Source organism: Vulpes lagopus, chromosome 4, assembly GCF_018345385.1.
Source record: "Vulpes lagopus strain Blue_001 chromosome 4, ASM1834538v1, whole genome shotgun sequence".
Classification (NCBI taxonomy): Eukaryota; Metazoa; Chordata; class Mammalia; order Carnivora; family Canidae; genus Vulpes; species Vulpes lagopus.
The window spans coordinates 101,590,744-101,605,445 of record NC_054827.1 but is presented as its reverse complement, the minus strand read 5'-3'; the positions used below and the strand labels follow the sequence as shown (position 1 = coordinate 101,605,445).

At 34.7% G+C, this 14,702-nt stretch overlaps 1 protein-coding gene across 6 annotated transcripts in view; it reads left to right on the top strand.

The window, feature by feature from the left end:
- Positions 1-14,702, top strand: part of LRRC28 (leucine rich repeat containing 28) — a 164,322-nt gene that overhangs the window by 37,445 nt on the left and 112,175 nt on the right. For all 6 annotated transcript variants that reach the window (XM_041752717.1, XM_041752716.1, XM_041752712.1 and 3 more), the window contains exons 4-5: positions 6,463-6,500; positions 7,639-7,776. In XM_041752717.1, coding sequence (XP_041608651.1) covers positions 6,463-6,500; positions 7,639-7,776 — 176 coding nt within the window. The remainder of the gene's footprint in view (positions 1-6,462; positions 6,501-7,638; positions 7,777-14,702) is intronic.

The following is a 14,702-nucleotide window of genomic DNA, read 5'->3' as shown; positions in this document are numbered from 1 at the left end:
AAAATTGTTTTAACTTTTTTAAGTCCCTTGCGTTTCCATATTCTTATTTTTCAAAATTATTTTAGCTATTCTAAGTCCTTTGTATTATTTCCATGTGAGTTTTAACATCTGCTTGTTAACATCTGCATCTTTCTTTATTAAAGAAAAAAGTCATCTGCAATTGATGATAGTGATTGCATTAAATCTTTAGATCCATATGTGGAGTGCTGCCATCTTAATAATATGTCTTCTAATCTATGAATGTGAGGTGTCTTTCAATTTAGGTCTTCAGTTTTTTCAACATTTTTTTGTTTGAACATTGAACACTTTTCAGTGTAAAAATCTTGAGCTTCTTTTGTTAAATTTATTCCTAACTATTCTTTTTGATTCTATTACACATAGAATGGTTTTCTTAATTCATGTTAGAATTATTCATTGTCTTGTATATAAAAAATACAACTAATTTTTGTATGTTATCAACATATTCTTCAACCTTGAACTCATTTATTCTTTTATTTTTATTTTATTTTATTTTATTTTTTTTGTGGATTCCTTAGGATTTCCCATATACAAACAAGATCATGTCATCTGCCTATGAAGATAGCTTTGATTCTTTCTAATCTGTATCCCTGTTATTTCTTTTTCTTGCTTAATTTCCTTGGCTATAAATAGAATGTTGAATAAAAGTGGTGAGACTGGGTATCTTTGTTTTGCTCCTGCCTAATGTTAGGGGGAAAGCTTTCAGTCTTTTGCCATTTATTGTGATGATAACTATACATTTTTCATAGGTATCCTCTGTGTTATTGAGGAGATTCCCTTCCACTGCTTGTTTGTTGAGATTTTTAGCACAATAGGATTTTTGATTTTGTCAGATGGTCTTTTTTTCATCCATTGAGATGATATTATTTTTTCTTTTTTCTGTTAATATAGACAGTGTAAATGAAAATCAATGTATTACATTGATTGATACTTGTATATAGAACCAATCTTGTATCAGTGGGGATAAATACCATTTGGTTGTGGAATATAATCCTTTTTATATGTTGCTGGATTTGGCTTATTAGTAATTTGTTGAGAATTTTGCTTCTGTATTCATAAGGGAAATTGGTCTGTGGTCTTCTTGTGATATCTTTGTCTTCTTGTGATGCCTCTGGCTTACTATTTTGTTGAGGAATTTTGCTTCTTCTTCATTAGGGAAATTGATCTGTGGTCTTGTGACACCTATCAAGCTAATATTGGCTTCATAGAATGAGTTGAAAGAGTTCTGTCTTTTCCTTTCTTTTTTCTTTCTTTCTTATTATTCTTTTAAAGTATCTGCTCAGTTACCTTTGTGGTCAGCTGCTGATTAGGCAGAGATTTCCTTAGTTGCCTGAGTCCAGTAGGTCTCCCAGTCTTTGCTGAGGAGCTTTGTTTTTTTATGGCAGCAGGCCCTCACCTCTCAGCCTGGTATTTCACAACTTTGCCTTAGCTACTCTGTCTTATGTAGGAGCCTCAAGTTCAGCAGAGGGGATTGTTTAGGGTCTTTTCAACTCTTTCCTGAGCATTTGCACATTTCTGGACCTGCCTTTGACCTTGTAGACTTCCAGAAATATACCAGAGCTTTTCAGAGCTCCTGAAACATCTTACCCAGCTTTTCCATTCAAGGTTTTTGGTTGTCTGTTCTTTGCTCCAGCGTTATCTTTTGACTCAGGTGGCTTTGAAGTTAAACAATGGCCCATAATTTGTTTCAACGAGGGGAAAAGGTTTTTGTACTTGGGCAAGTTTTTAGTCAGATCAAGTTAAAAATAGCTTTGCAAGTGGGGGCTTCCAAGGAAATCGGGAAACAAGTCAAAATGATGGCAGTTCTCTGGGAGTGAACTGTAACTTGGTTCTGTCCCTTCAGGCGCTAGCCACGCTGCTGCTTTTCACTTTGATTGTGCTAGATTGGGCTAGATTTTTCTGTTGATTCTGCTTCTGCAGAACTGAAAAATGAGGGATAGAATTAGAGGAAGTGAAAATGCCCCAAAGTTCACAGCTCATTGTACCTAATGAGATTTCGCCATTTTTCTCAAATAAACCCTCCCTGTATCACGTTGGTTAATTTCCAGAGTTTTGTACATAGATTTCTTACCATTTTTGCCAGTATTCTTGTTGATTTTATGCAAAAGAATTTTTGAAGGTCTTTACTCTTTTACTTTTGCTCCAGATTTGTAGTTTCATAAGAAATTCCCAAATAATTTTCTAAGTTGGATGCACCTTTTTACATTCTTCCAAGCAAGATGTGATTGTTCTAGTTTCTCCACATCTTGCCAATATTTGGTGTTATCATTAGTTTTTATTTCTGTCATTTTGATAGATGTGTGGTTTTATCTCATTGTGGTTTTCATTTATATTTTTCTAATGGTTAATGATACTGAACATCTTTTCAAGTATTTAATGGTTATCTGTATCTTTTCTTCAGGCACATATATCTGTTGCTCATTTTCTATTTGGATTTATTTTTAGTCTTGAGTTTTAAGAGCTTTGAAATATTATAGAAACCAGTTCTTTGTTATATATATTGTTTACAAATATTTTCTTCCAATGTGTATTTTGTCTTTTCATCCTCTTTATGTTCCTTTGTAGAGCAAAAGTTTTACATTTTGATGAAGTCTGGTTTATCAATTTTTGTTTTTATGTATCATGTTTTTAGTGTCAATTCTAAGAACTTCTTGTCTAGCATTAGGCCCTGAAGGTTTTCTCCTGTGAGAAAAATCTCACATTAGTTTTTTCTCTGAAGGTCATAGAGTTTTTGTTTTACATTCTTCATTATAGTTTAAAAGTTTTGTTTTGTTTTGGTCTTCTGGAATTAGGATTCTTGAAGACTTTTTTTTTTTCCTTTCAGCACTTTTATGTTGTTCATTATCTTCTGGCGTACATAGTTTCTGTTGTGACATCTGCTGTTATTCTTATATTTGTTCCCCTGCATGTAATATGATTTGATTTTGATATACCTTGTTGTAGTTTTCTTTTTTCTTATATTTGACATTCATTGAACTTCCTGGGTTTGTGTCTTTATAGTTTTCATCAGATTTAGCAATCTTTTGACATACTCAGATATTTATTGTTTAACTCTTATCTCTGGTCCCTGTTTCTGGAACTCTTACATGTTTGTTAGATTGTTTAATATTTCGCTTAATCACTGACACTCTTCAGTCTTTTTTTTCTTCAGTATGGACAATTTGTATTTCTCTGTCTTCAATGTCTAATTTGCTGTTAATCTCATCTAGTGAAGCTTTCACTTTGTTCATTATATTTTTGATCTCTAGAAATTCTGTTTGGTTCTTCTTCATACCTTAATACTTCTCTTGCAATGTTCATATTTTGCTTTAATTGTCTGAATATACTTATATGATCCAACTTATATAGTTGTTCTTATGTCCTTGTTTTGCTAATTTTATTGTCTCTGTTATACTGGATCTGCTGGTATTGACTGTTTTTAATCATTGTTATTGGTCACATTTTCTTGATTTATTAGCCTAATGCTTTCTGATTGGATGCCAGCATCCTTACAAGGTTTACATTTCTGAGTCTCTAGACTTTGTTGGCTTCCTTTTTCTTGTGCATTATTCTGGCATGAAGTTATTTACAATTTAGGTTGATCCTTTCATAGCTTGTGTTTACACTTGATTAGGACCAGTCTAGTGTAACCTCTATGCTAGGGGTAGTTTAGCCCTATTACTGAGGCATGGCCTTTATAGGATCTGATTTGAAAGTGCCCAATAATCAGCAAGGACTTGATACACTTGCTGCTCAGAACTTAAATGCCTTCCAGCCCTGTATGATCTCTGTGGACCACTCAGCTGATAGATTTTCAGTCACTTTTTGCCTAGGCTACATTTTATAATTCAGCAGTGAGTCAAAGGATCCTTACTTAAATTATTAAAGGTGTTTTGGGGGTTTTTTGTTTGTTTTTTCCTGTAGCATCCTCTTCTCCAGAACTCCACCCCTCTACCCCACAACTTCCAGCTGTCTCAGTTTCCCTGAATTCTAACTTGTGTCTCCATAACTCAGTGAGTCTTACATACTTTGGAATCCCATTCATGTACCACAGTTCACGGTTTGCCTCTAGGCAGAGAGCTAGGGACATTGTGTGGCTTGCCTTATATTCTTCTCTCTTGGGTAACATAATCCTAATTGCCTGCTTTTAATATCTGAAAATAATTGTTTCATATATTCCATCCAATTTTCCTGTTGCTTATAGCAGCCTGGTAAATCTGGTCCCTGTTATGCCATCATGGCTGGAAATAAAAGCCCTGTTTTTTTAATTTAAAGAAAAATCCACTTTTTAAATTTTGGAACAATTTTATATTTATGGAAAAGTTGTAAAGAGAGTACAGAGTTCGAGTATACCTCTCACCCAGTTTCTTCTATTGTTAACATCTTAAAATTCCATGATACATTTGTCAAAAATAAACTGACATTGGCATGTCACTATTAAGTAAATATCTGTATCTAATTTCATTAAAAAATTGCCAAACTACTTTCCAAAGTAGCTGTACTGTTTTGCATTCCCACCAGCAATGAATGAAAGCTCCTGCATTATAGGAGAATATGATGAAAACTAGTTATATTGAAACACCAACATTTTAATTACTTTGAAATTACAAAAAATGAGCAAAGAGAAGTTACTTAAAATTGCTAAATCTTTGATTATAGATGACTCACAATAACTATAACAGTGACATTCATGGTACTCTGATTGCCCTAGGAGCTTTACATTTGTGATTCATTTAATCCTTACAACGTCCTTGTTGTTAGTATTCTTATTCTCTGCTTCTATAGATTATGAAAGTGAGAAGTTGAGTAATTTTCCCTTGGTGACATGGCTACTGTGGTGCATTCATTTTGGCTCCAGAGCCTGCTCTCTGATCCATCCCACCAGTGGTGATTCTTTATTAGTTGCACATCAGAAAATCTTGAAGAGTTGAGATGGTGTTTCACTTGGTAGGGCATGGTCCTGGGCACCTATGTTTTACAGTTAGAATTGGGAACATTCTCTTCTTTCTGTAGACTGCATTTTCATTTTACTGTATATAAATGTAATGTGTTAAAATATAAAATATACTTTTTTATTTCATTCATAAGTGAGCTCCTTAGTTCACATTTTGATTTGGACATTTTAAGGTCCTTTTGCATATATTTTGTGGGTAATTGAAAATCAGTAATCTCTTTATGTTGGTATCTAGCCACCTTGGCTTTTGTGTAACAAATGCAAACATATGTGTAGGTATGTGTGTGTGCTTGCACACTTAATTACATATGGTCTTTTGGCACAAAGAAATTTTAGAGTCACCTGTTAAGCAGTTAGGTAGTCCTGCCTAAAGTTAATGTTTAAAGAATATTGATTTTAAACTGTGAATTCATTTTATATACGCAAAGCAAGGAATAAAATATATGATAGAATGGAACAATTGTTTCAATTGTGTTAGACCCAGCTGGTTAATGCCTACACAAAATCTATTTAATGCATAACTAAATAATCTTAAGTGTATTACTGTAATGCCTTTCTTATTTTGTGTCAGTAACATTGCAACATTTGATGTTAGGCTTAAAAATGTAGAAGAAAATTTCAAAATTCTTTTCAACATACTTTATGAAGATTGATTTATGAGATGTAAAAAATACAACAATAGGTTTGAAAATATAAAAAATATCTAATTCTCTTGTCTCAAAATCAGTGATATAAATTTATTTTTTTAAAACTATTGCTAGGTGCTCTCTAGTTGTCACCATTGTTCTGCTCTGAATAGTTGGCTGCTGCTGACTTCATAAAGTCTCCACCAGAGTGTGCTAAAGATACTTTAGTGGGAAAAGTGTTATTTACTAGGCTTGTCTGGACTTGTTAGCAAGGGTAACCTTTCCTTTTTTTTTTTTTTTTTTTAAGAAAAGAATTTGATTCTTGTTTATGAGATTCCTTTTGCTGTGAAATAAGTCATGTACCTTGACAGTTGAGTATTTTTACAGATACTGTAAATGATCATTATTTAATCTCTCCAGTCTTGGTTCTCAAGTCAGCATATTCGCTGGAAATAGTTTTGATTTATTTTGTGAAGTTATCCTTTAGAAATTGAAAGTTGCATTTTCATTTTTGCAATGTTGATTTTTCTTTACGTAACGTGTTTTTCTGAAAACCTGAATACTTTAAAACGAACTAGAAAAACTAGTAATTTGTTTTTTGAGTTTAAGAAATATCTCAACATATAGCTATTGTGAATGCTTTTATTTTAAAATAACAACTTAAGTCAGTAAATAGGTTTAACATTGCAATTCCAGGATAAAATATCATTCTCAAGGTATTACTTATGATGACCACAGGTTTTGTGTCATGCACTAAAGAGTCTGATAGAAAGTTTTCATCCCTTTATATTGGATAAATTTCTAAGTGAGCATTTTACAGATTGATTATCTAGCAAAAGTACTGGTTGATAGCAACTCCTTTTTTTTTCTTCTTTCCTCCCACAGGTACCTTCACTCAAATAACATAGTTGTAGTTCCAGAAGGTAAGTGGACTTTCAGTTTTTAGTTAGGAGGTACCATAGGTTATACTTTCCTTTATAACAATAGAACAAAATTTGATTGCTGTATTAGGGAATTTTAGTTATAAAGCATCTTTAATTTATTAGTTTCAAAGATTGTTCCCCCTAATTAGTAAGTTCAGTTAACCATTTAGATAAAATAAATAAGTCTGAAATGATTATAATTGTTAGGTAAATTATTTTTAAAAAAATTTTTTTTTATTATTTATTTATGATAGTCATACAGAGACAGAGAGAGAGAGAGGCAGAGACACAGGCAGAGAGACAAGCAGGCTCCATGCACCAGGAGCCTGACGTGGGATTCGATCCCGGGTCTCCAGGATCGTGCCCTGGGCCAAAGGCAGGCGCCAAACCGCTGTGCCACACAGGGATCCCCCTGTTAGGTAAATTATTATTGGATAAATGGTTAGGTAAGTAATAAAATAAAATTTTAAAGATTACTTTTTAAATCTGTTTTTATTATTTTTAAAGTATTTTGTACACTCAACATGGGCCTCAAACTCAGAACCCTGGGATAAAAAGTCACATGCTCTACTGACTGAGCCAACCAGGCACCTCAAAAAGATAAATTTTTTAAAAAAAATTTTATTTGCTTATTTTAGAGAGAGAGGAGAGGGTACAGGCAGGGAGAGGGACACAGGGAGAAGGAAAGAATCTCAAGCCGACTCTCTGCTGAGTGTGGAGCCCCCACACAGAGCTCAATCCCATCACGCTGCGATCGTGACCTGAGCCCAAATCAAGAGTCGTTCATTCAGCTGACTGAGCCACGCATGTGCCCTGATAAATTTTAAACTTAATAAGTCCAGCTAACAATTTTGGTTAGACAAAACTAGCTTATATATCATTTCATGATTTATTTATTCAAACAGTACTTTACACTGTAACATTTTTATTATGCTTTTTAAGGTATCATATTTTATATCAAGATGAAGTCTTATCACTCCTATAAAATTTTGTTTGATCTATGTTTTTACTATTTATGAGCAACAGAAGCAGGGAGATCAAGTATTAACATATTTTAATTGGCAGTACTTGCATTAAAGATTTGGCATAACACTTTGGTAAAACTGATTTTGCCATTACCTCTCTTTTCTTTTTGAAGCCATTGGATCCCTCGTAAAACTCCAATGTTTGGATCTTAGTGACAATGCCTTACAAATTGTTTGCCCAGAAATTGGTCGTCTAAGAGCTTTACGTCACCTTCGATTAGCTAATAACCAACTGCAATTCCTACCTCCAGGTAATCATAGTCTGTAGCACATGATAGTTTCTTGTCTATTTACAAATCTGTTTTTATTCCCGTTTCTCATTGTGTGTCTCAACAGCGGGCTTTGGGTATATTTGTGATTTGGGACAGTCCATTTGTTTGAAGATGAAACTAAGGAATGTGGGTGAAGTGTGTTCAAGAGTCTTTCCCTGATGCAGACATAAGAAGGTGGCATTTATGTTTTTAGCTACAATTACTACAATTATGCATTGCTATCAGTGCCCCTTCCAGTCATTCCTCTGGTGAAATATTTATTACAAAAAGGTAATTCAGAGAATTTAGATGAACTCTGCATGATGTAATCATTTTAGTATCCAAAAAGGAAATGCAGTGTTGTCTGTCATTCTCTAGTAGGATAACTGATGTACATTAACTTTGATTTAATAAAAATCTTAACTAGAATTGCATAGCAGAATTTAAGTTTGAGTCCTAGAACTAAGTCCTAGAACTAAGAACTTGTCAGTTCTGCCTGCTGAACATCCTCTTAGAACGTGATGTACATATGTATAGTCCTGAAATTCTGCACTCTCCTGAGCTATCATTAAACCTGTTGGCTTTCTTACAAGGGGCATCCAGGGGCCTTCCTTTGTGAATCCACACATTTGCAAATTCTGTCATATGTCATTTCCCATATTTAAAAAAAAAAGATGTTAAAAAATAAAAAAAAAACCTTGTGCCTTAAATATTGTATGAAAGTTACTCTGCATTCAAGAATGAGCAGAGAAAAATGCGGATGTCACATTGCTGAGGATTATTTCTACTTAGTAACTCAGGAACACCAAATCTCTTAGTTCACCAGTCTCTTAGTGTATCCGGGTGAAATGTATGACTCAACCAAAATTACAAATTACTACCTGGTATGGAACTTCAGGGTCACTTGAGAATGTTAAAAACTACTTATACTTAATCCATGACTGAAAAAGTCTGTAATAATTCTTTGTGATATAAAAAATACTTTCTCTTAAGTCTTTCAAGTACAAAAATTTCAAAGTGAAACACAATAACTTATTAATTTTTATACTCTATGTGCTGGCCTTAATGTATAGGTTCAGTATTGTTTACAAAAATAGTATAGTGGTTGACTCTGCTTAAAAAATTCTTTGGCCATATATAATTACTGTCTTATATTTTCCAACGATAGTTAATACAAAAAATTTCAATAAGTTGTAGGAATCTAGTCTTTCCTTTAGAGTTTATTGTATGTAATCGGGCTCAGTAGTGGGGTTTATCATTCTAGCTTTCATCAAGTTTATAGATTCAAATGCTCGGGAAATTAGATTCTCTTTTGGAGATTGCCTAGAAAATGTATCAGTAAAGATAAAGTTTGGGTTTTCATATTCTCATATATGAAACTTCTACAAGATATGTAAAATCAAAATATATGGATATAATACTGTATTCAGAAGCCCCTTTTTACATATATTTAAAGAGCATATGAGAAATACAATTCTGTTAGACCATTGTTCTTTGTATTCTATTATTCTGTTTTTTCCTGTAATATAAGAGCATTTTGTGGTAGAATGCGGTCATTTCCTTCCATTATATACTCTTAGAGGTTAAGGATGTGCTACTAATATCATTGACTGCTTCCTAATAACCAGTGAAGGGTATAGGTTTTCTGATTGCTTGCATCTTATTTTTAATTTATATCTCACCTGTTACATAATAGATTTTAAGTGTTTACTTCTGGTTTTATTTCCGTAGCTTTCTTCTGTTATGTATGTTAGGTTTTGCCTGTTTTGGGTAAAATTATATATAGTAATAGCTGGGTTTTGAATAGAACTTTTGGCTGAGTTGTGTGTAGATTTTTTTCTTTCTAGGCCATCATGAGTAGCAATGGACTAGATCTTACTAATTATTTGATTCACTTTATCTCTTTATGAGGTATTTTCCTATGTTATGATTTGAATGGCTGAGGGGCTAGGTATATATCCCCCCCAAATGTCTGATCATGTTGGGCATATACAATGGGAAAGTATTCTAAGTGTAGTTAAAAAAAAAAGAGGAAGGGAGGGGATCCCTGAGTGGCTCAGCACTTTAGCACCTGCCTTAGGCTCAGGGTGTGATCCTGGAGTCCTGGGATCGAGTCCCACATCGGGCTCCTTGCATGGAGCCTGCTTCTCCCTCTGCCTGTGTCTCTGTCTTTCTCTCTCTCTCTGTGTCTCTCACGAATAAATAAATAAAATCTTAAAAGAAAAAAAAATGAGGGGGACTCCCATGTTGTATCTATTTGATGACAGTAGACACCATTGTTAAATTTGATTGTTAGCCCCTTCTTCCCAGTCCAGGATTGTGTATAGACTGCTACATGTTATATTCCCTCAAAAGACTTAACATTTCATTATGTGCATTTGTTGTGGTTGAAAAACCTTTGAATATAATTTCATATTCAATATTTAAAATTTGAAAACTTTGATATCAATATTTGAAAAATCTAGATGTGTATATAGAGTTTTAAATTTAGGGTCTAAGTATGAATTACAAGAGGTTTCATGAACACCCTGAAATTTGCACACAGTTTGATATTTATGAGTATGTACATGTTGCTGTGAAGAAGGTCCAATGTTTTCATTAGTTTCTTAAACACATCCATGACCCATATGGTTGATTCTATTGAGTTGTCTGCCAATACAGACATGGTAGCAGCCATGTGGACTGGGATCCATTTTCTGGGATGTCACTTAACCCCATTCTGTTAGATTGAATGTATTGCCGTTTTCCTACCTTATGACATAGCTTTATCTCTACAGTTGATTGGTGTTAGTGTAGGTACCTGACCCAAGCGGAACACTTATCCTGGGAATTTTGGATCCGGCTGGTGGGGGAGAAGGAAAGAGAGTTAGAGATATCAGGGGAAATGAAAGAAGAAAATCAGTTTCTTTTTCTCTCTGGGCTACTGCACAATGCCCCAATGTAATCTTCTGGGGTGCTGGGAAGTAGCCACACAGACTGGGAAACAGAAAAAGAAACATGAAGCAGGTATGTGGAGAGAGGATGGAGGCAGAGACTTTCTAAGTTTTCTTTAGTATCCCAGTCATTGGCTGTGTCCTTAAGGCCCATAGGCTTTGTGCTTAAGAGAGCTCTAGTAAGTTTCCATGAATTGCAACCAAAAGAGCTCCATGTGATAGTACTGCTCTAAAGGCTTACAGCAGCCATTCTGGGGTATAGGATTGATTGTTTCTTGAACTCCCTTATTTACTTAACTGTTAATATTTCGAAATTGCAAAAGCTCTTATTAGTAGAAGGAAGTCCAGGGTTAGCAATAGCAAGATCAGTAATGTGTCTGTAAAGCAGTTCATTCTGTCATCTGTTTTTCCCCCCCTCTATACAACATTCTTTGCACCCTTTCTGTTTGATATCTTCCCCCTCCCTTCGTCCCAGCACAACTAGTTTTTTAGGAGGAACAGAGAACACTGGTGTGAAGTGGTGACAGGATACAGGAATGTAGAGACAGCTTAGAGTGTGTTATTAAGCCAATGCAGGGGAGGTACAATTTTTCCTCTGCCCTCTTAGTGTCTCCAGCTGGGCCCAAGAATTAACTGAGATAAGACAAATCAATAAGAGAAGTACATAAATTTTATTTAGTAATTTTACACGTACAAAGGCACCTTCATCAGAAAAACAAAGACCCAAAGAAGCAGATAAAGCCAAACAACTGTGCACTAGGTTGGATGAAGAGTAGTAGTTGTGAAAACATAACAAGACAAAGGGGTGTGGCCTAGGGCAGTTAGTTGTGAAACAGTGACTAGGAACAGTAAGGGTTAGTTTAACAAGGTTGATTTGTTAAGATCTCCTTTGGTCTCTGCTCTCCATCTTTGCTGATGAGAATGCCTTCCTTCCTCCTGGTATAGGGAAGACACCTTTTATATGGGAGTTATATCTTGTACTTCTAGGAAGAAAAGAGAAGGTCAAAGTGCCTTCTTGCATCTGCCATTTTTTAGCGCATTTAACTCAAAATAATTAATATGCCAGACAGGCAGATTATGGGGTGGCACGCTCTGAACTCCTGTATGAAACACATGGAATCATCCTGCTCAAGTGTTGAGAGGCTTAAGCAGTTAAACATCGACTCCCCAGAATTACCAGTTCAGAGTTGCTTAGGGAAAGGGTACTTGTGCATTTGTTACCTACATACATGTGGCAGAGCAGCAGCCTTCTGTAGAAAAAGCCTCAGCCACAGGGATAGAGATACTGGCAGCGAAGCACTAACCAGAGAACGCGCAAGTGGTAGGGCTGAGTCACATATGCATGGGGCTCCAACAAATTCCGACAGACGTGCACCATAGACTGAAGAAAGGTTCTTGATACACATGCTTTAAATATTTTCCTGACTTCATCTATAACCTGGCCTGAAAGGGAAGGCGAATTTAATAATATGGATTTAACTTGGTTCCAAGATGAATAAACAATCATCATTCAAAAACAAAATCTTCCCAGCTAAAATTATTGAAGTCATGGGTTTTGTTTTTGTTTTTGTTTTTTTTTAAGATTTTACTTATTTTTTTATTTGAGAGAGAGAAAAAGAGAGCAAGCATGAGCTGGGGGAGTGGCAAAGGGAGAGGGAGAAACACACCCTGCCGAGTGGGAGCCTGGTGTGGGGCTCGATTCTAGGACCCTGAGATCATGACCTGAGCCAAAGTCGATGATTATCCCACTGAGCCATCCTGGTTCCCCTCAAATCATGGTTTATGGTACAAGAACTTTGGAATCTTGAAGAACTTTTGAATCTTATTTTTCTGAGCAGGCCTATTTCCCTTTTAAAAAAATTATTATTTTAATAACTTTGTATTTTACTTGGCAATGAGTTTTATAGGTTTGTGTCCAAATACAGTAAGGAAAAGATTAAATTAAGATGTTGGCTTATTTTTTTCAACTATAATATTTAAAATTTTAATTTTTGATCTTTATTTTTCACACATAAAATAATATATTTTAAGGTATGCAACATGAGTTTTTGATGTATGTATGTGGTGTGAATAGATTACCACAATGAAACTAAAATATCCATCACCTCCTGCAGTTACTCTGTGTGTGTGGTGAGAACACTTGAGATCTACTCTTTTAGCAAACTTCAAATATACAATAAATTATTGTGTATTAGTAATACATTGTATAATACATTAATACAAGTGTATTAATACATTATTATGAGTTGCCTTTGTTTTTTAAAAAAAAACTTTTATTATGGAAAATTTGAAATACAGAAGTAGAATAGAACAATGTCTTCTCTTACAGTTTTTTTTTAATTGAGGTAAATTTTTCATATATGAAATGCTCAAATGTACAATTCTGAGTTTTGACAAATGTATATATATACATGTATTCAGCATCTTTGTCAATATATAGAACATTTCCATTACCCCAGAAAGTACTCTCATGTCTCTTCCAGTCTTGGTTGCCATAGGCAAACACTCTTCTGATTTCTGTGACCACAGATTAGTGTGATCTGCCATTGAACATAATATAAGTGGAGCTGTATTTCAAGATGCATTTATTGGTAGTCCATTCTTCTTTAATTTGCAGGGTAGTATTCTAATGTTTGAATATATGGTGGATATATTTATTTCCCTCTTGATAGACATGGGTTTCCTCTAGCTTTGGACTATGATGAATACCACTAATATTAAACGTTCTTATGTAAGGTTTTCTATGGATATTTGTTTTCATATCTATCTATATATATATCTCATTATGATTTACTTAGGATGTTGTACTACTTAGCATAAATTGTAAGACTCTTCTAGTAATATACTTCTATATATCCTCCTCATGTTCTTATATTGTATTTTTTCTATATATGTTATGAACCTCACAATATAGTGTCTCTATTTTGCAAGTCAACTGTCTTTAAAGGAAATCAAGGGAAAACAAGGAAAAAAAAAAAAGGAAATCAAGGGGATCCCTGAGTGGCTCAGTGGTTTAGCACCTGCCTTCCGCCCAGGGCATGATTCTGGAGTCCCCGGATCGAGTCCTGCGTCAGGCTTCCTGCATTTATCCTGCTTCTCCCTCTGCCTGTGTCTCTGCCCCGCCCCCCCTGTGTGTGTGTGTGTGTGTGTGTGTGTGTGTGTGTCTCATGAATAAATAAATAAAATCTTTTTAAAAACCTAAAAAATAAAGGAAATCAAGACAATAAAAAAGATATTCTGTTTTTACCCATATGTTTACTATTTCCCATGTTCTTCGTTCTTTCCTGTAGTTGTATTTTCTACCTGGTATCATTTCTCTTCAGCCTGAAGTACTTCTTCTAGTTATTACTTGTAGTGCAAGTCCTCTGGCAATGACCTGTCTCAGTTTTCTTGATGCAAAACTGTCTTTATTTTTGAAGATTATTTTCTCTGGATATAGAATTCTCAATTGACAGGATTTCTTTCTAGCACTTTATGAAAGTGACCTTCTGTTGATACAATGATACAAAATTTGTATCATTCTTAGCTTGTATATAATATCTTTTTCTATAGTGATGTTAAAATTTTTCTCTTTATCTTTTGTTAGCAGTTTGTTTCGGATGGGCCACAATGTAGGACTTTTAAAATATCCTGGTTGGAGTTTTCTTGATTCCCCAGTTGGGAAGTTTTCTGTCATTATTTCTTCAGATATTTTTCCGCTCTGTTCCTCTCTTTCCAAGAGCTCCAGTCACACACATTAAATCATTTGATATTGTTTCACAGGTCACTGAGATTTTGTTCTTCTAAGAAAATTTTTTTTTCTCTTGATCTGAAGGTGTATGACATACCTGATGATCTGCCTTCTGCTCACTGACTTCTTTTGCTCTCTCCAGTGTGTCATTTATTAAGCACCTCTTCCTCTCATGGCTTTCTCCTCTTTGGTACCTTGTCCTACATTTTCCAGCTGCTTCAGCTCCCCAGGTCAGATCTCTGGCCCTTCTGCTCTGTGAGACT